The sequence below is a fragment of the Belonocnema kinseyi genome, chromosome 2, assembly GCF_010883055.1.
Source record: "Belonocnema kinseyi isolate 2016_QV_RU_SX_M_011 chromosome 2, B_treatae_v1, whole genome shotgun sequence".
Lineage (NCBI taxonomy): Eukaryota > Metazoa > Arthropoda > Insecta > Hymenoptera > Cynipidae > Belonocnema > Belonocnema kinseyi.
In genome coordinates, this window is record NC_046658.1 from 114,563,527 (window position 1) to 114,586,240 (window position 22,714).

The 22,714-nt window shown below is 24.5% G+C and overlaps 1 protein-coding gene across 1 annotated transcript in view; it reads left to right on the top strand.

Moving 5' to 3' along the window:
* LOC117167188 (vacuolar protein sorting-associated protein 13B) overlaps window positions 1–22,714 on the top strand; it is a 116,331-nt gene that overhangs the window by 82,855 nt on the left and 10,762 nt on the right. The window contains exons 40-49 of the mRNA XM_033351913.1: window positions 2,133–2,280; window positions 2,363–2,513; window positions 5,640–5,819; window positions 6,944–7,101; window positions 7,184–7,309; window positions 9,689–10,235; window positions 13,039–13,443; window positions 15,271–15,447; window positions 19,880–20,050; window positions 20,142–20,335. Of these exons, the coding sequence (XP_033207804.1) occupies window positions 2,133–2,280; window positions 2,363–2,513; window positions 5,640–5,819; window positions 6,944–7,101; window positions 7,184–7,309; window positions 9,689–10,235; window positions 13,039–13,443; window positions 15,271–15,447; window positions 19,880–20,050; window positions 20,142–20,335 (2,257 nt within the window). The remainder of the gene's footprint in view (window positions 1–2,132; window positions 2,281–2,362; window positions 2,514–5,639; window positions 5,820–6,943; window positions 7,102–7,183; window positions 7,310–9,688; window positions 10,236–13,038; window positions 13,444–15,270; window positions 15,448–19,879; window positions 20,051–20,141; window positions 20,336–22,714) is intronic.

Sequence of the window (22,714 nt, forward strand, 5' to 3'; positions counted from 1 at the left end):
CACAAAAAGATGAATTCTGAACAAAAAATTTACTAGTTAATATTTTAATAAAAAAATAATTTTATTTCAAATAATAAACAGTTGTATTGAACCAAAAAATATGAATTCTTAACAAAATAGTTAAATCATCAGTCAAAACAGATTAATTTTTAACAAAATAGTTTCATTTTTAACCAAAAAAGTTGAATTCAACCAAGAAGAATAATTTTCTATAAAAAGACGAATTTTCAACAAAATACATAAATTATCAACGAAATAGTTAAATTTTCGACAAAATAATTATGCATTTTCAGCTAAATAGTTCACTTGCAACAAAATAGTTAAATTTTTATCAAAAAAGTTCAATTATCAACAAAAAAGATAAATCTTCAACCAAAGAAATTAATTTTTCACTATGTATTTCAACTTTTAATCAGGTATTTAAATTTTGAACCAATAAAGATGAATTCTTAACAAAAAAGATGAATGCTGAAACAAAGCAGATTAATCTTGAAACAAATAGGTGCACTTTTAACCAAAAGAGATACATTTTTTAATCGAAAAGAAAAATTCACAACTTTCAACCAAAGCGTGAAATTTTCTTTAAAAAAGGGTGTGATTTTTTAACAGAAGTATTGTATTTCTAACAAAATAATTCGACTTTGAACCAAAAAAGATTAATTTCTCACCAAAAATTTAATAATAGATTATTAAAAAAAAAAGTTGTTGGGCAAGAAAGAAAAAAAAATTCATTCAAATTATTGAATTTCTAAGCAAAATTATGAGTTTTTAACAAATTAGTTGAATTTTAAGCCAAAAAGTATGACTTTTAAACAAAAATTGTTCAATTTTTAATTAAAATAATTTATTTTTTCAACAAAATAATAAATTTCTTAACCAAAAATGTACAAGTAGACTTGAAAAAAAAATTCTTTGGCAAGAAAGAAACAAAATTTCAATGAGATTGTTGAATTTATAAACCAAAAAGATGAATTGCTACCAAAATGTTTGAATTCTCAAGAAATAAGTTAGTTTTCAACCGCAACAGATTAATTTTTAACCAGACAGTTGCATTTATAACTAAAAAAGTTTGTTTTCTCCCAAAAAAGATGAATTTTCAACAAAATACTTCAATTTTCAACCAAGCTGTAGAAATTTTTTGCCAAAAATATTAATTTCTTAAAAATAAAAAATTTAAGTTTCAACAAAAAAATTAATTTTAACACGAAACAGATTCATTTTTAACCATAAGAAAGTTTTATTTTTAACCAAACAAGGTTCTGTTTCCACAGAAAAAGATGAATTTTTAACAAAGGAGTTGAATTTTAAACCAAGAAGTATGACTTTTTAACAGAAATATTGAATTTCCGACAATATAATTTAACTCTAAACTAAAAAATATTAATTCTTTCCCAAAAATGAAATAGTAGACTCTGAAACCAAAAAAAAGTGTTCCACAAAAAAGAAAAAAATTTCAATTAAATTATTGAATTTCTAAGCCAAAAAGGTGATTTTTTAACAGTTAGTTGTATATTAAGTTAAGAAGTATGACTTTTTAACAAAATAATTTATTTTCGAAGCCAAAAAATATGAATTTGTAACAAAATAGTTGAATTTTCAACCATGAAGTATAATTTTTGAACAAAATTGTTGAATGTTTAACAAAATAATTTAATTTTGAACAAAATAATCAAATTCTTACAAAAAAAAAATTCTTCACAGAAAATTTAATAGTAGACTTAATAATTGTCTCTCATTTAAGCGAAAACCCCACAAAAGAGCGAAATAGGGAAAAGACTGTGAAGCCTGTCATATTTAAATAGAAATTTTTATCATTTAATGATTAAAGAATAAAATTTTAAATAAACATAATAGGAGTTCATTTTTAATACTTTAAAAATATTAGGTCAGAAAACTAGAAACTTTGTTAAAAAAATCAAGTTAGTTTTCCATTACGCACTTTTTTATTTTTGACTATGTGCTTTCAAAATCTGACTACACATAAGTATAATACTTGACAGAATTTTTAACACTACTTCACACTATTTTTTTTTAATTTGTAACACAATTTATATTATTTTCGATCCACAAAGTGAATCCGTGGCCTGCAATTTTAAGATGTGATTTTTAATAGTCCGAATTTAATTAAATAGGCAAGCAGTACCAATAACCCAGTGGCATACATTAGATTTACAGAACTTGGATTCAGTTGTCTTGTACATATCTTTCAGTTTAGGACATCAGTGGTCTTGTCCAATTAGAGTTGATCAGAGTATTTACCGGAGAAGCGTTGCCGTTTCTGTAAGATATTATTACTTGCTTAACAATAAATTATCTTTTTTTCTCACAAGGTTTACCTCTAATAATTAAAAATTTTTTTAAGAATGATTATTCAACCATGCCAGTGGTCATCACAACGCAAGAAGATAAAGGAACAATGTATATTTTAATCCATCCAGATGACCATCCACAGCTTTTGATCGACAATTCTTGCTTTTTTAAAATTTTCGTCGGAGAGTCAAACGAAACTGGAGGTAATTGAATAATACAAATTTTAATTTAATCCATTTGTGCTTTTAAAGAGTTCATTTAATTTGCAAAATTGAAACCTGAAAATCAGGGAAAGTCAGCAAATTTTGTTGGTGAGGGAAAAGTCAGGAATTTCGAAAAAAATGCAAAAGTCAGGGAATTTCTATAAGAAGTACTTTGATTAACTGTCAAGAATCATCAGGGCTATCACACAACACTTTTAGTTTATCTTTTTTTTCAAAAATCATTTTCTAAACACTTTTTTAAGATAAAGTCACCATAGTCACTATTTTAAATCAATAGATCACTTTAGTCACTTTTCTTTCAATAAATTAACCATTAACTCATCGGTTAACCACTAATTAATACCGGTCAATACCTATTCCTAAATTTTCCAGAATTCTTTAAAAATATTTTAATATATATTCAAAGGTTCTAAGAAATTTTAAATTTAGTTCAATAATTTGAAGAGATTTAAACCATTATAGGGTATTTTGCAAAATTTCAAGGAATCTTCAAGATCTTGAAAAAGTTTCAGGTGCTTTCAAAAGATGTCAAAGGATTTGAAAGATTTTAGGGTATTTTTAAAAATGCCAAGAAATGAAAAAATCTTTCAAAGGATTTAAAATATTCTAGGGTATTTCAAACAATTCCAATACATTTTTAATAGATTTCAATAGATTGAAGGGATTTCAAAGGATTTAGAGTATTTTTTAAATTCCGAAGAATTTTCAAGTTTTAAAAAAAGTTTCGAAGGATTTAGAAAGAATGTTTTAATATTTGGGGTATTTAAAATTTTTCCAAGGCACTTTCAAGAGATTTTAAAGGATTTAAATAATTTTAAGGAATGTAAACAAATTTTCATGTGGTTTTAAAGAATTTTTGAAGATATGGAACGATTTATTCACAAGGATTGAGATATTTTATAGATATAAAAATGTTCATTTGATTTTAAAATTTGACGGGATTTCAAAGAATTGAAAAGATTCAAGGTTATTTTTTAAGAATTTCAAGGAATTTCAACATATTTCAAACGATTTACGACGTTTTATGATATTTTAGAAGATTCCAAGAAAATTTTAAATAGATTTCCATATATTTAAGGGATTTCGAAGGATTTAGGATAGTTTTAAAAATTCCAAATAATTTTCAAGTTTTTAAAAAAGTTTTAAAGGATTTAAAAAAAAAATTTCGAATATTTAGGCTATTATAAAATATTCCAAGGAATTTTCAAGAGATTTAAAAATTTCGAGGAATTTCTAAGGATTTGAATGATTTTAAGGAATTTAACCAAATTTTCATGTGGTTTTAAATAATTTTCTAGGATTTTTGAAGATATAAAACGATTTATTCACAAGGATTGAGGGATTTTGTAGATTTAAAAGTTTTCATTTGATTTCAATAATTTTAGGGGATTTCAAAGAATTTAGAAAATTCAAGGGTATTTTTTAAATTCCGAAGAATTTTCAATTTTTTTTTTTAAGTTTGAAAGGATTTAGAAAAAAAGGTTCTTATATTTAGGGTATTTTAAAATATGCCAAGGTACTTTCAAGAGATTTCAACATTTCGAGGAATTTCAAAGGATTTAAATAATTTTATGGAATGTAAACCAATTTTCATGTGGTTTTAAAGAATTTTCTAGAATTTTTTAAGATATGAAACGATTCATTCACAAGGATTGAGGGATTTTGTAGAATTTAAATTTTTCATTTGATTTCAATAATTTGAGAAGATTTCGAAGAACTTAAAGATTGAATTTGAAGTGGTTCCAAAGAATTTGAAATATGTTTTAGTATTATTAAAAATTCCAAAACATTGTCAAGAGCTTTAAAAAAGTTTCGAGGGACTTCAAAAATTGTAAAAGATTTGAAACATTTCAGGATATTTAAAAATAATCTCACAAGGTATTTCAATCAATTTTCCAGCATTTAAGGAAATCTAATAATTTTATAAGATTTTATACTATTTTAATGAATGGATATAATATATCTTAGGACATTTTTAATAAATTATATTAATTGAAGTTGATTGCAAAGAATTAAACTAGGTTTACTGCATTAAAAAAAATGGCAACGAATTTTCAAGATCTTTCAAAGAGTTTAAAGGATTTGAAAAGATTTTAAAGAATGTTACATTTTTTTAATTACAATGGATTTTTGAAAACTTTAAAAAATTTCAAGGGATTTCAAAAAATTTGAAAGGATTTAAAATATATTTAAGGGCATTTTAAAATATTCGAAGGATTTTTTTATTAATTTCAGATGTTTGAAGAGATTTCAAAAACTTTAAAATATTTTAGGGTTTTTTTTAAAGATACCAAGGCATTTTCAGGAGATTAAAAAACGGTCAAAGGATTCCTAAGGATTTGAATGATTTGAATGAATTTGAAGAAATTTGCATGCGGTTCTAAAGAATTTTTACCATTTTCAAGGGATTTTATAATATTTTGATGGTTTTCTACGAATTTATTAATAAGAAATGAAGGATTTTATAGAGGTTCAAGGATTTGAAAAGATATTAAATTTTTTTAAATTCATTTGAATTTATTAAGAATTCACCATAAATTCTCATTAATTTAGCCCGAATTCAATGGAATTTTTTGAATTTGTCTAAATCACTCAATTCAATGGATTAAAAAAAATTCATTTGACTCATTTTGAAGTTTTTTAAACTCACCTTACATCCTTAGACATTTCATCAAATTCTTTTTAATATCCTTAAAATTTCCTAAATTTATTTTCAAATTTACTGAATTCAACGAATTTTTGCATATTTTTAAAATGTTTACAATTTACTTCATTATTTTCATTCACCTTTTATTTTTACAAAAATATTATTATTTGTTTCTTGTAAACTATTCACATAAAAAATTTCAAATAATTTTTCACTCATAGAAAACGTATTTATAGTGAAAAAATCAGATTAATAAAAATTAAGTAACACTATTGTAACGTTAACGTTACAAGAGGGGGAAGAAAGGTCCAAAAATCGTTTTAAAAAAGCTTTACTTAATATATGGACGATTCTTATCCAAAAAGATCAGTTTTTGACATTCTTGACATTTCCCTCATTTGTACAATTCCAGATTTAAAAAAAATGTTTTTAATGAAAAATTCTTTTCTCTGGTCTAGATGCAATTTTGCAAGATACTCAACATTTTTCGTGGATGTGCAAAGTTGAGAGTGGCAGCACGTGTCATTATACGGTACCAACAATTGCCAGCAGAATGCCAGATTCTCCTGCAACAAATGTAAATACAACTTTGTTGTTATCTACTCCACCGGTCGGAGATGGTGATTTTCGGGGAAAAGGTACTCCTCATAAATTATTTTAATATTTCTATAAAAATGCCTGAAAACCGGAGAAATAGAGTGAATTTATTTGTTGACTGGTAATTAAAGAAATTCTAAGTAGAAACCCCTTTCTAATTCCTTTAGATTTCACAAAATGATGCAATTTGAAATTACTTTGATTTAAAATTCTTCTTAGTTTGAAAAGTAACTTTTTATCATTTTTAAGTAAGAAATCATTCAGCTAAAAATAGGTAATTTTAAAGTCCTTTAATTTTTTTGTTTTCATTTTTTAGTCTATAGAATTTTCATATAATTTCAAATTCGTTGATTCATAATGACATGACACTGGAAAATTTAAAACATTTGAAATTGAGGAATTTCTAGTTAAAGACTGTGAAATAATTTTTTTTTAATTTAGCAGGAATTGAATCTTCAATTTTGAATGTTTACCATTAAAAATTATGTACATTTAAACTTCTTTTTTTGAAAAGTTAAATTTAGAAACTGCACATTTGAAAATTCTTTATTTTTTAACTGTGAAAATGGCAGCGTGGATTTATTTTTGACCAAAAATCATAAATAAAACTCGTAAAGTTTGTCTCACCACTTAAAATGTAATTTTTTTACACGAGGATTAAAATTCAAATACAATATCTGTTAATATATTTATTATGATATTAATATATAATAATGAAAATTTTTGATTTTGAAATGTTCAATTTATACAGTATTCAAGTTTAAAGCCGGGAACTTTGGAATAATTCATTTTAAAAAAGTTTAATGTCCAAGACCTCAAGAAAAAATTTGCAGTTTTTAAAGCTTGAATCTGAAAATTATAGTTTTTAAGTCTTTTAATTTTTTTCTATTCATTCTAAAACAATTCATAGTAGAAAACCTTAAGTCTTCTTTTTCTTCTTTCTCATAGTTTGAAACCCCTAGAATTAAATTTATTTTGAATTTTATATGCTTCAAGTTTTTTTTTCAATTTTGGAATTTAGAAGAGTTACACTTTTACTGCTTTAATTTGCCATTTAGTTTTCATTACTTCAAATAACAAAATTTGCAAATTTAAAGGTTTAAATTTTTTAATTAAATTTTTTTTAAATCAGTAGGTAAAGATAAAGTTGCATTTTTATTTTTAGATAAAGGAACTTTAAGATGGTCTCGAGGTATCAATTTGTCTCTGATGATGAGCGGGACATCGGAACAATTTGTTCGACTTCCTTATTACGGCGATGTTAAAGTTATCATGCACAAACGCTGTTACACGACCTACTTAAATATTGGCCCCATTTCTCAAGTAAGAATCTAAACTAGAATTATTTGCACCATGAAAGTAAATAGTTCAATCATTTTCAATCCCTTTATTTTATTCTTTCAAGGTGGAAGTATCAGCTCGTGACATCAGAAGCAAATTATGCAAGACAACTAAATCGCCTGAAACGGAAGTAATCTACAAGCGAATGCTGGCAATACGAGAAGAGGAAAAGCCTCTGGAAAACGTACAAGTAATTGAATTAAAAATATTAAACTAATTATTTAAAATAAATTAAATATCTTTATCAATATTTTTAGAACTTAGGGTGGCCAATGAAACTTTTAAAAAAATTCCAGGCTTTTTCCCGGTCAAAAATTACATTTTTTTTCGGTTAACCTCTTTGAGTTTACAATAATGATTTTTCAATACCAATTGCTTAGTTATATACATTTTGAAAAAAATTGAAAATTTTAGATCTCCAAGGTAAATATAATGTATAAATTCTTTAATAATTTAGGTACAATATTCCTAAGATTACAACTCCAAATATATTACATTTTCAACAAATTGTGGAGTTTCAAAGTAAAAAAATTATTTTTTAACTAAAAAGAGGAATGTTTTAGAAAAAATTGGACTTTTAAATCCAAAAAGTATCATTTTCAAGAAAAAATTTAATTTTTAACCAAGAAAGATAAATTTATAACCAAATAGTTCAACTTTTCAAGCCAAAGACATGAATCTTTCAGAACACAGTTAAATTTTAAACAAAAAAAGTTCACTTTTACCCTAGATATATGAATTTTCAATGAAGATGTATTTTCTACCAAAATATTCGTGAATTTTCAATCAAAAAGTAAGGATTTTTCACCCAAAAAGACGAATTTTCAGTAAAACAGTTGAATTTTCAACAAAAAAGATGGATTTTTTACAAAATAGTTGAATTTTCAACCCGATATTGCATTTTTCGGTCAAATAGTAGAACTTTTAATAGAAAATATGAATTCTAGTCTAAAAGTATAATAGGAGACTTTTGAATTAAAAATAACTTTTAACTATAAGAGATGAATTTTCAACCAACAACAACAACTTTTCTGCCAAATTATTAATTTTTAATCTAAAAGTACGGATTTTATATCGAAAAAGACGAATTTTCAACATAAAATAGTCGAATTTTTGACCAAGAGGCAGTAGAGTTTTAAATGAAAAGAATTAATTTTCAACCAAAAAATATAACTTTTTCTGAGTTAATAATATCATAGAAGACTTTTAAATGAGAGAGAATTAACTTTCATCCATAAAAGATTAATTTTCAACAAAAAAGGATGACTTTTTTCACCAAAAGATGAATTTTCAAACCAAAAATATGTATTTTGCATCTAAAAAGATAAATATCTAACGAAACAGTTGCATTTTTGATAAAAAACTATTTCTTTTTAACAAAATGTTGAATTTTTACAGATTAATTAAATTTTCAACCAAATAGTAGAATTTTCATTTAAAAGAGATGAATTCTGGTTTAAAAATCTGATACTAGACTTTTCAATTACAAAGAATTAACTTTTAACCATAGAAGATGAATTTTCAACAAAAAATTAATTTTTCAATCGAATTTGTAATCAAAAGAGATGAATTCTGAACCAAAAGATGAATCATCAACCAAAAAGATTAATCTTCAGCAAAAGAGTTTAACTTTCAACCAAGTAATTTTATTTCTAATCCAAAGATGAATTTTGAAATAAAATTATTAATATTTAACGACAATACTTTAATTTCCAACCGAAATGAAAGAAATTAGCTTACAAAGAAACAGATAATTTTCTAGCAAAAAATCGATTTTTAACCAAATATGTGGATTTTCAACGAAATAGTTGAATTTTAAATTAAAAAAGAGACATTTTTACCAAAAGTGTTGAATTTTGAACAAGAAAAGATCAAATTTTAACTAAAAATGGACATTCAAATTTTCAGTTGAAGAAATTAATTTTCAAAAAAACTAATGAATTTTTAACTAAAATTATGAATATTTAACTGGAATAGTTGTATTTTATACCAAAAAGATTAATTTTCTACAAAAGCGAATTTTTGCACAAATTACATACATTTTCAAACAACTAGTTTAATTTCTAAATAAATAAACTATATAGAAATTTAATAATAAATTATGAATTAATTGGCATAAACTGAGAAAATCTGACAGATATGAAACTGTAGATCAAGTAGAAATCACTTTTCTAAATTGACCAAAATTAGTAAAATAATGAAAACTTTCGTTTTGCTGTGGTCAGAAGTGATTTCTCGGTTTTATCCCGATCAATAAATTTCTCAGTCTTTCCCGGTTTTCCAGTCAAGGTATTTAAATTAATTTAAATTCTTAATTAGTTAAAAATTAAAATTCAATTAATTAAAAGTTGATTAATTATTATTCTATTAGATGTATTAATCATTTATTTATTTAAATTCCTTTAAAATCTTAAATATAAAATGATCTTTGGTATTTTTTTCGAAGAGCGAGACGATATTTATTTCAAAAGTAAAAACAAATCTGTAAAATTCCCGGTTTTTCTGGTCAGTAGTCTTCAACTAGAAAAACTGAAAATATTAAAGAATACAAAAATGTTTAATGATCTAGAGTTCTGGGAGTTCCACATCGGTGGCGACATTTTTTTCGGCCCAAGACGATGATTTGACAGCGGACACTTCTTTCTTTTCTTTAAACAACACAAGAGAAATAAGTGCGATTCTAAAATCAAGTGCGAAGCATCGAGCTGGTTACGAGGCCTTAAAAGCTCTCGAAAAGTCGAATTGCGTTTACAAGACTGAGGGATTTGTCATTATTTATTTTCAAGGAATCAATGTGGTTGCAATGCAAGACATTAATGAACATGGTCAGCGAATGGAGGTTGCCAGTTTATCCATGACAGATATGATTCTAGCACTGGATTCTAAACAGAATCAGATGAATTGGAATGTTTACATAGGAGACTTGCAATTCGACAATCAGATGTTTGAGCAGGGGGGTTTCGATTTCCCGGTCGTATTAATAAGTCAGAAACCTCCAGTTAAAAAGGAGAAATCATTTTATTTGATCAATTGTTTGCGGAGTAATATCAATCACATTACTGAAAGTTCCTTGATAGCGATTGCTTTTAATTTCGAAGTGGATGGACGTAAAAAAGGTATGACAAATTTTTTAAATATAAATAATATATCGAAGGATTTTCAGGGTATCCTTTTTAATCGAGGAAAAAAAGGGACGACTGAAAAATCCCGAAAAATAAAATTCCCGACAATGTAAAATTTCCACATTGAAAAATTCTCCAAGAATAAAATTCTCGATTAATAAAATTTATGTATAATAAAATTCCCAACAGAAAATTACCAAATCACAAAATATCCCAACTAGGAAATTCCCGAATTATAATGTTGCTCAATTTAAACAATTAACTTTTTAAAATAAATATTATTTACTTATTTAAAATCAAATAATCAGACATTATTATCTACAAAAAATTATTTTTAATTTTTAAAGTTTTTAAAATTATTTTTTGAATTTAAAATAACAATAATTGAACCAAATATATTTCTGAATGAAATTTTCTTTTTTTTTTCAATTATTTTAATTTTAAATTGAAACAACAATTTTAGAAATTTCAAACATTAAAAATAATTTTTTATAACTGTTATTTATTTATTAAAAATACAATGATAAAATATTTTGATAAAAAAAATATTTTTATTTTATTATTTTTAATATTAGATTATTGTATTTTCAATTGTTTAAATTCAGGAATTTTATAATTCCGCAATTTTCTAGGTCGGATAGTAAAATTGAAGAAATTTAAATTAGATTAAAATCAAATTTAAAATCCTATTTAACGTCCAATAATCAAGATAATGTATAGAATTCCTGAAAAACACCAAGAATCGAAAGACCAAATTTTCGAAACCACCATAATATGTGTCATATTATCCTTTTCATATTATATTTCCTATTGTAATTTAAAAAAAGATCCTTTTAAAAAAATAATCATAATTTTCCTAAACAAGAAAAATTTTTTTTGACAAACATAAAAAAGAAGAGAGAAAAATGAGAAGGCAACCATCCAAATCCCCTTTCTCTTTTTTTTATTTGAGAATTTTTCAAAGTTCCATAATATTATGAACTGTTCGGAAATTTTATTATCTAGGAATTTTCCAATGTGGCAATTTTATTATTCGGGAATTTCCCAATTTGAGAATTTTACCGTTCGGTAATATTATTAACTGTTCGAAAATTTTATTATTCGACAATTTTCTTTTAGAAATGTTAAAATTCGGTGATATTATTATTTGAAAATTGTTATATTCGTGAATTTTACAGTTTTATTTTTCGAGATTTTTCCGTCCCGAAAAAAATTTCCGGTCATTTCCCTGTTCGAAAAATTTGTTCATGATAAACGAAATTTAAAAATTCGCACTGGCAATATATAATTCTTGAATTTTAAACTTTTAAAAATGCAGTTGAACAAGCTTAAATTAAATGTCGTTAAACCAAAATAATTGTTAATTTTTATCAATTGAACAGTTCAAAGGTTTTTGTTTAAAAAATATAAATCTATGTTTTTATTTCCAATGCTTTATAAATTGAAGAATGAATAAAAAAATGTGCAAATGTTTAAAATCATATCACTGTTAAGAATTTTGTAGTAGAAACATTAAAAATTGAACGATTTTAAGTTTTGTTTAAAACTGTATACTTTGACCGCCTTCAACTTAATAAAAAAAATATATAAATCAAAGAAGTTCCGCTCCCAATTTGCAAAAAATTAAATACCAAAATTTCTTCCTTTTCTTTTAAAACTAGAATTCTGAAATTCAATTTTTGTTAATGTGCTTTTTATCGTTTGGAAATAATAGTTTAATAAGTAATAAAAGTCTTAAAATTGGAACAAATTTGCAGAATATTAAAGTGTTACATTTCAAAATGTTGAAATTTGAAATTATTCTTAAATATTGAATGATTTAAACGTGAAATTGCTCAATAATAAAGTTTTTCATTTTGAAACTTTTCAATTTTTATTCCTTGAATTTCAAAATATTGAATTTCCAAAAATGTCATAAATATATAAAAAATTCAAATAATTGTTAAATTTAAAACACTATAATTCAAAATGATCTAATTTATTATATTTCGAATTAAGGTGACTGAATGTTGAACGTTATAGATGCAACATTTTTTAACTATAAAGGTCTTCATTTCTAAAATATATATACCTTTGAGAAATTTAAATTTTATATCGAACAATTTTATATATACCTATATACTTCAAACTTAAAATATTATATTGGGAATCCTTTCAGTTTGAACCATATTCTGATTAGGAGGCTCAATTTTTTTTTTTAATCAAAGAATTTCGCTATTTAGCTAAAACATAATTATTCAAAATTGAATAGTTTCACATTTTTAACTTTCTCAATTTAACAATTAAAAAATGCAAGATGTAAAAAATTAACAAATTCAAGTCTGCAAAACTTAATAATTTTACAATAATTAGTCCTAAAAATTCAACAATTCAAAATTGGAAGTTTTAAATTTGTATGACATTCCACTTAAAGTCTTGATTGAATAAATTCTTCAACTAAAACTAAAAAAATTTTTAAATGTTGACCAGAAAATAAATTCACTTGCATTTTTCTGCTTTTTACTGGTCTAAAAAGAAAGGAAAGGTGATAAATTTCCCAAATAGGTGCGTAAGTTTTAAAATAGTTAATATACTGTGATACTTAACATTTAAAAAATTTGAAATCGAACTTCTTTTAAACTGCATTACATCACGTAATATGAAATTCTGGATATTTCAACTAATTGGATACATTTTTTGTCTAAAAATGTATAAAATTTCCGGTAAAAAAAGTCACTATAATTTCCTGGTTTCCTGGTCCAGCGGCTACTCTGGATTTTATCTACAAGTTTTTCATTTGGATAATTTTTGTTTGCAGCTTGCAAAGACTTTCGAGTAAAAATAGGACCGATTAGTGCATATGTCGAAGATACTTATGTCAGTCAATTATTAGATTACGCAGCATCACTAATGCCGCCCTGTTTTGTTATACCTGATGGAGGAAAAAAAATACAAGTATTAGCTGGAGCATCCAATGTGTATATACCTGATTATATAATGATCGATGCGAGAATTTTAAGCTCGCCTCTGAGGCTCCAAACTTTTACGATTGAACCATTATCGATTTTATTAAGCGTGCATACTTCGGTGCATCTTTATGTCGCACTCGATCATTCACCATTGTACTTTGGAACATTCGAGAAGACAAATTTATTGACGACTCCCTACAGACTTGGCAATGCGCTTACGATGCATTATTTATCGGGAGCAATATTTGGGGCAGGTAAACAAATTTAAAAATTGATTATTCATTTTTCTTTTTTTTTTTTAAATCTAGGAACAAGACTCATTATCAGGGTGGCGATTCGGCGGACGATTTCAAATTCTCGGTCATTTCCCGGTCAAGTTTTTCAATTTTCCTGGTCAAGTAAAAGTAACATATAAATAAATAAATTTTGAAATAAATATCTCAATTTTTCGCTAAAAAATATTAATTTTTAACAAAAAATGGAATAATTCCATTTTTAGCTAAAAATATTAATTTTCAACTAAAATAACGGATTTTTGAAAGAAAATAGTTAAATTTTCAACCTGAGTGATGAACTCTCAACTAAAATGGTAAATATTTTGCGTGAATAGTTGAATTTTAAACGAAAAAGATGAGTTTTCAACTGAAAAAATGAGTTCAACTGAAATAATTGTATTTTCAACCGAACGGAAAATTATTTTTACGAAAAAAGATAAATTATTAATCAACACTTCAATAATTAAATTTTAAATTCAAAAAATTAATGTTCAACCAAAGAGATGAATTTTCAACTAAAACTATGGATTATTCAATTGGAATAAGTTAAATTTCCAGTTAAAAAAATATATTTTTGACAAAAAAACTAACTTTCTACAACAAAAAAGTTTTCCAATAAATAGTTACTTTTTCTAACAAAGTCATGAATTTTTAACTTCAATTGTAAATATTTAACTGTTCAACCAAAGAGATGAATTTTTAACTAAAATTATGGGATATTTAACTGGAATATTAAAAGAGTTTATCTTTAAACAAAGTAATTTTATTTCGTCGTTTTTAAACCAAATATGGAGATTTTTAACGAATTTTAAACAAGAAAAGATTAATTTTGAACCAAAAATCTACATTTCAATTTTCAGTGGAAGGAATTTTATGAATTGAATTTTATATCAAAAAGATGAATTTACAAACATAAAGATTCATTTTTTTTACAAAAAGGCGAATTTTTGACAAATTAGATACATTTTGAAACAACTAGTTTAATTTCCAAATAAAGTCTTGATTCGGGAGGCGTCCGGTCACTGAGACATTTTCATACAATTTTTAATTTTAGCAAATATTAATGAAGATTGAAAAAAATTATTTTTCAAGCCGCGCGCTTTTCTCAATGGAAAATAAAAGTTTATTCTAAATCATAGAAAAAAATCCCGATCAAAATAAAAAATTTCAACTTTTAAAGCTGACATTTTTTCTGCAAGAATTGAAGTAATATAATTTAAAGATTCTAAGTGAATATTAAGAATATTCTGTATTTAAAATAAATAATTAAAATATATTTTTAAAATGCAACCATTTAAAATTAGACACGAATTCAAAATAAATAATTTATCAATTGTACTCAATTGAACGTTCAACAAATAGGAGACCTAAAAATTAGTAAATATATCTTCATACTCATGAAGAAATTTTATAGAAAGTAAAAATTATGTAATCCAATTTGTCTAATTGTCTAATTTACGAAGCTTCAATTGTAAAAAAATTATTTAATTTTAAACCTTGCAATTTTCAACATTTCAGTTTGAAATTTAAAAAATTTTTAACAAATTTAAAATTATTTTTCCCTCAAGTCTTCCAGAGTTAAGTATTATTAAATGGCAACTATTAGGTACATTTCTAATTTTTAAATTAAAAACTGTATTTTTTAACTTGAAAATTAGAATTTTGAAACAGTATTAAATCAAATTCATTAATTAATAATAATAATAATTGGTTTTCCTACGAAAAATGAGAAAAGTATCCGTTAAACAAATAAATTTATTATCATTTTTCAAATTTTTCGCTCTCAAAAAATTTTATATTTTCTAGGATGGGTTGTTGGTTCTTTGGAAATCTTAGGATCACCAGGAGGATTAGCACAGGCATTAGGTTCTGGTCTGAAGGATTTTATTGCCTTGCCATTCCAAGGATTATTACAAGGACCGTGGGGTTTTATTGTTGGCATAACGCATGGATCTGCAAGTCTCATGAAGCACATCACAGCAGGTATTTAATATTATTGATTTACATTTTTTTTTTAATATTATACTATACTCATAGTTTATAAAAAATTAATTAATTTTAAATTCTGATGATTGTAGTTTAAAATTGAAACACATAAATCCCAAGTGTCTGTAGCAAAATTAAAAAACCAAGCTAAAAAAAGAGGAAAGGAAAAGAAGGCAACCTCTAAATTATATTTTTTCTTTCGTATTTTTGTTGTTGGATTTTATCTATTTTGAATTGTAATAAAAAAAACATTTACAAACAATTTGCGAACATTTCGGTATCTATTCAACACCCTTTTCAAGGCAATAAAAACTATTGTTTCAACATGCGAAAAACTATAGAGATTTTTTAAAGAATTTAAAAAATAAATAAATAAAAAAGACAGAAAAACGAAGTCACAGGAATTCGACGTTTGCCTTCTTTTTCTTTTATATTTTTATAATTTTTTTATTCAAATGGAGAAATTTAAAAGCGTATTTTCCAAATTTGATCCTCTTAATCTTTTTATTTTTTATTTCCAAGAATTTTGTAGTTGGATGATTGCCAAAAATCTGACCACTTTAAGTCCCAGTCATTTAAATTTTTTCTTTGAATAATAATTTTTTTTCTAAAAATATCTTAGTAAAAAAATTAATATCAAAATGCAATTTAGTAGAGTTTAAAGATGTAAGACTACTTCGTTTAGAAATTATAAATAAAAAAGTACATAAAACGTCTTGTCATGCTCCTGTCTCAAACTAAATTTTTTTAATGAAAACTTACTAGATAAGATTAACACCATTTATTTTGTATTCGAGATTCAGAAATATAATTTATATTAAGTTGAAAAATATAAAAATCAAGAGTAAAGTTCAATAATTTACAGTTAAGGATTTCGAAAATCACTTAAAAGTTACACTGCATAACAATTTTTCAATATATTTTAGGCGGTTTGGAAATTATTTTGTTTTCGAAAATTTCATTGTCTAAAATGGTCTACTTTTTGAACTATTTTTTTAATCATTCGTCACTTTTATTGGAAAATTTCTTTATTTTATTAGATATTTAACCTTTTTGGTTAGATATACAACTGTCTGGTTAAAAATTAATTTGTTTCGATTGAAAATGAACCTTTTTTCGAAATGCAAGTGTTTTAAAGAAAATTCGTATTTTTGGTAGAAAATTCAACTATTTGACCGAAAGATGTACCACTTTTTTGGAAACTGATTTCTTCAGTTGAAAATTCAATTACTGAAAATTTGTCATTTCTATCGAAAATTCACGTATTTTGTTTAAAAAATCATATTTTTTGTTAGTAAATTGTTTTTTGGGTAAGAATGCAACTGTTTAGTTACAAACTAATTTGTTTTGGTTGACGATTCAAGTCTTTTTTGCAAAATTCACCTTTATTGGTCAAATTAATCTGTTTTTGATTTTTATTTAAAATATTTTTTACGTCGAAATATCAACTATTATGTCTTTTATTCAGAATTAATCTTTTCAGGTTAAAAATTAATTTTTATAACTAGAAGTTGAACTATTTAGTTTAACATTAAACTGTTTAGTCGAAAATTAAATTTCTTGTTTAAAATTCAATTGTTTTGCAGAAAACTTGGGGTTTTAATTGAAATTTTTTTTTTTAACCAAAAACTAATTATTCCATTTTTGATTAAAAGTTGATATTTTCAAGTTTAAAAATGCATTTAGAGTAAGAAAACCAATTACCGAGGGTGAAAAAATAGCATTTAGTATTTAAAAAAAAATATATGACCCACTATTCTAGTATTTAAAATTTATTATATATTCCGCAAATTGTATTTTTACACTTTTAAATACTGTTCTCAAATATTATTAATATTATGATTATAACTCGATTTTAATTTGATACAATTTTGAATTTTTGGATTAGGCTATATACACTCGATAGGATAGTTTAAGGTTGCCTATCTATTTGTCTAAAAATTTATCTAAATTTTTGAAAACCCATGTTTTTTGTAAAAACTTAATCTTTTCGCTTGATAATGTAATTTGTCTTGTTTAAAAATGTATGTATTTTGATTAAAACCTCTTGTTTTTTAGCAGAAAATTAATCTTTTTGGTTGAAAATTCAACTCTTTGGCCGACAATTAACTTTCTTCTTGAAAATTTATTATATTTTTTTTGAAAATTCAACTATTTTATGCAAATATCATTTTTTTAATTTATCTTTTTTTTTAAACTTAAAACGTAAGCTTTTGAACTTAAAATTTAATTATTTAATTTTTGATTGAAAATTTATCTTTTTTAGTGTAAACTAATTTTTTGTTTTTGAAAATTCTACTGTTTCTGTTGAAGATTCATTGCTTTACTTTAAAATTTAACTATTCCAGTTGAAAAATTTATCATTTTAGTCGAAAATTGAACTATTTTCTTGAAAATCTGTTTTTTTTTTTGTTTAAAATTAATTTTTCCAACTATAAGTTTAACTATTCCATTTGGAATGTTAATTAAAAGTTAATTCATTTGTTAAAGATTCAATAAGTCTGTCAAAAATTCAACGATTCAACGATTTTGTTAGGAAGTCATTCTTTTTGGTAGAAAATGTTAATATTTTATTGTAAATTTGCTATTTTTTGGTTGAAAAATAACTTTTTGTTTGAAAATTTAATTTTTCGGGTTGAAAATTAAACGGGTTTTTAGAAAATACGACTTTTTGACTTGAAAACAATTCGGTAGAAAATTTAAATAAATGATTAAATATTAACTTTTTGTATTGTATTGTATTTTTTTGGATGAATTCAACTATTTTTTATTTAAACTTCAAATATTCTCCGTTGCAAAATCAACTATTACATTTTTCGTTGAGAATTTATTTATTTTTCTGTTGAAAATTGTATTGTTTGGTGGACAAGATAATTGTCTTGTTAAAAATTCAGAAATTTTGTTAGAAAGTAATTATTTTTGGTAGAAAATTTAAATACTTGTTGCAAATTCGTTCGCTTGCTTGAAAAATAATTATTTAGTTAAAAATTTACATTTCAGGTTTGAAGCTTAAACGGTTTTTTTTTAGAAAATGTCATTTTTTGGCTTGAAAATTTAACATTTTGGTGGAAAATTCACTTTTTTGTTCAAATTTCTTTTTTTTTGGCGAATTAAACTATTTTTAATTTAAAATTCAAATATTTTTTATTTGAAAAATTATCTATCACTTTTTTTTAGACAATTTATCACTTTGTATCGAAAATTCAACTAATTGAAAAATTCATTTTTTAGTTGACGATTTATCATTTTAGTTGAAAATTGTTAAAAAATGCAACTATTTTATTAGAAAATTCCATTATTTAGTGAAAAATGCACTTTTTTTGTTGAAAATTTAACAATTTGGTTAAAAAATCATCTATTTTGCTGAAAAGTCGTCTTTTTAGATGTAACTGAATTCTTTTCATTGATTTTGACGTTGTCATTTAAATCGACAACATTTACAAATAAATCGTTTAGGAAATATTTCAAATCGATATCAAAACTTCAAAAGGAATCTCTTTCTAAAGCATCTTGTCTTCTAACGTGTTCAGTTTTTGTGTATGATTCTGAAAACATGAATTTTAAATTTGAAAAAAGGAAGAAAAGGTAAAAAATTGGTTCAAATATCTCGATTTTAGGTGATTTTTCAATTATGATTTTGAACTATTCCATTGTTTAATAAAAATTAATCTTTTCAAACTTAAAAATTCAACAACTTCGTTGGCAATTTACGTAATTTGTTGTTGAAAGTTCAAGTTTTTTGTACAAAACTCGTCTTTCTGCCTTAAAAATTCCACATTTTGGATGAAATTTGTTTTCTTTATTGTCTGAAAAATCTTTTTTGCATACAAAATTCAACTTAAATAAATTAAAAATTTCAGCTCTTGTTGAAAATTCGTCAATTTTCTTTAGAAATTAATCGTTTTTGGTAGAAATTTCATATTTTCGTTGTTGAAAATGCATTTAAAAAAAAGAATCTGTTTTCCTTGATGATGCAACTATTTTTGATTTTAAATGAAAATATTTTCTTGGTTAAAATATCAACTATTATGTATTTTATTGATAATTCATCTCTTTTGGTTGAAAATTCAACTACTTAGCTAAAAGTTGAACTACTCTGTTAAAAATTCATTTTTTGGGTTAAAGATTCAACATTTTTGGTTGAAAATTCATCTCTTCGGTTTTAAATGTAACTTTTTTATTAAATATTTAACTGTTGAACCACTTTGTTAATTAATTTTAAAAAAGCAGTAAGATTTCACCAAGAGGCGCTCCTCCGCCAAAATCGTCTTACGTTGTTTTTACATGAACCCTAAATAAATGTACGATCAAATTAGTCGGGGGGTACGATATTCGAAAATATAAGAAAAAAACTTTACATAATTTATGCACAGGCCCTAAAAAGGAATTCAAATATCCCTTTATCCTTCATTTAATTTTATCTTTTTAGGCACAGTAAATTCTGTGACAAAATTAGCGTCAAGCGTGGCTCGAAATCTAGATCGTCTGACATTAGATGACGAACATCTCCAGCGCCAAGAAGAGTCGCGAAGAGTGAGGCCACAAGGAATGGCTCAAGGGCTCTATCAAGGACTCACTGGCTTCGGAATGAGTCTTCTTGGTAATAAAATACTTGCAATTTTAGTTTTTACCGGTCTAAAAAAATGAAAATTTCTCTATTAGATATTGAAATTATAAAATTGTTAATACAGCTGCTGTCGCGGGACTGGCACACCATCCTCTTCAGCAAGTTATGTCTGGTGAGTCGACGACTATGGGTCTCGTCACAGGGGTAGGTTTAGGACTTGTGGGAGTAGTTACGAAACCTTTGAGCGGTGCAGCCGAATTAGTGGCTCGTACAGGTCAAGGACTTTTACAGGGTGCAGGCTGGAATTCTTTGCCTTCTGTAAGTAACGATCTACTTTTATGTCTTTTCAAAAATATTAAATCACTTAGGGGTCACAGCGACAAAAATCAGGAAAAACCCGGAAATTTAATTTAGAAACTGGGAATTTACTTCCGAGCGCAGTAAAATTCAAGTTCTCATTGTTTTAATAATTTTGGTCAATTTAGAAAAGTGATTTCTACTTTATCTAGACTAGAGTCGCAGAATTTTCAGATTATCTCAGTTTAATCTGACTAAATCATAATTTATTATTGAATTTTTGTGTATTTAGAAATTAAACTAGTTTTTTGAAAATTTATTTTCTTGGTGAAAAATTTGCCTATTGCAGTTGAAGATTTGTCATTTTATTCAAAAATTCATCAGTTTAGTTGAAAATTAATCCCTTCAACTGAAAATTTAAATGTCCATTTTTGGTTGAAAATTGATATTTTCTCGTTCAAATTTCAACTATTTGGTTAAAAGTTGATATTTTTGGTAGAAAAATTATAATTTTTTTGCAATGTTCTTGCTTAAAAATCTTTCTTTTCGGTAAAATTGAACTATTTTGTGGACATTTTTTATCTTTTGGTTGAAAATTATTTTGTTTTTTAAACTGAAAATGTCACTATTATTACATTTGAATATTCCATAATTCTGGTTAAAAATTCATCTCTTTGATTCAACATTCATTTTTCAACGAGAAATTTTATCATTCAATTTTTGGTTAAAAAATAATATTTGTTAATTAACTAAAAAATTTAACTTTTTACAGTTGAATATTCCATAGCTTTAGCTGAAAACTTTTCTGTTTTGTTGAACCTTAAGTTTTTGAACTTAAAATGTAATTATTTAAGTTTTGATTAAAAATTGATCTTTTTTAGTAAAAATTTATCTTTTGTTTTTGAAAATTCAACTGTTTTAGCTGAAGATCCATTGTTTTAGTTAAAAAATTAGCTTTTTGGTTTAAAATTGAACTATTACAATTAAAGAATTCATAATTTTAGTTGAAAATTCATCAGTTAGGTTTAACTTCCATTTTTTGTAAAAATTGATATTTTTTAGTGGAAAATTTCAGTATTTGTTTAAAAATTGATTTATTTTGCAATGTTTTATATGTCGTGTTAAATGGTGTTTATAATTAACGTCAGGAATTAAAATAAATGTTTGGGTTTTGCGGCAAATATTTGAAAAACCTACATTTTCTGTTAATGTCTTTTTAGACTTTAAATTCGTTTCTAATGTATTTTCATCAGTTTAAAGCTCTCAAATGTTCAGAATATTTATCAATGCCAGCTAAAAAAGGATTATAACGTAAAAAACAGAAATTAAAAAATATATTATTCAAGAAAATGACAAGTAAAACCAAGCCTAACAATAAATAATTATATATAAATAAATATAAACTTCATAAATATAAATATATAAATAATTATAATAAATAACAATCAAATTCGGACTCATCTCTTTGACTGAAAAGTTATGAACTTGTTAAAAATTCAACAATTTTGACAGAAATTCATCTTATCTATTTGGTTGAAAACTTAATTATCTTGTTTAAAATTCAACGATTTTCTTAGAAAGTCATTTTTTTGTAGAAAATATTAATATTTTGTTGTAAATTGGTTGAAAAATAACTTTTTTGTTGAAAATGTACCTTATCGGGGTGGAAAATTAAACGGTTTGTTAGAAAATGCGACTTTTTGGCTTGAAAACAATTTGCCAGCAAAATAAACGTTTTGACTAAAAATTAACTTTTTTGTTGATTTTTTTTTTATTCAAAAATATTTTTTGGTTAAAAATTCCATGTTTTTTTTTTAATCTGTCTTTTTGGATTAATTCAACTACTTTTGATTTATACTTCAAATATTTTTTTGTTGCTAAATATACTATTACATTTTTCGTTGAGAATTCATTTTTTGTTGGCTAAAAATTTTATTATTTGGTTGAAAACTTAATTATTTTGTTAAAAATTCAAAAATCTGTTAGAAAGTCATTCTTTTTTGTAGAAAATATCAATGTTTTGTTGTAAATTCGTTCTTTTTTGGTTGAAAAATTACTTTTTTGTTGAAAATTTAATTTTTCGGGTTGAAAATTAAACTGTTTTTTAGAAAATGCGACTTTTTGACTTGATAACAATTTGGTAGAAAATTAAACTATTTGGTTAAGAATCAACTTTTTCGTTGAAATGTTAAATAGTTTTTTAAATGTTTTTTTTAATCAATTATTTTGTTAAAAATCTGTCTTTTTTCATAAATTTAACTTTTTGTATTTAAACTTCAAATATTTACTCTTTCGAAAAATAAAATACCAAATTTTTGTTGAGGATTTATTCTTTTGTTGTTAAAAATGCTATGATTTGGTAGAAAATTTTTTAATTTGTTGAAAATCCATTCTTTCTGG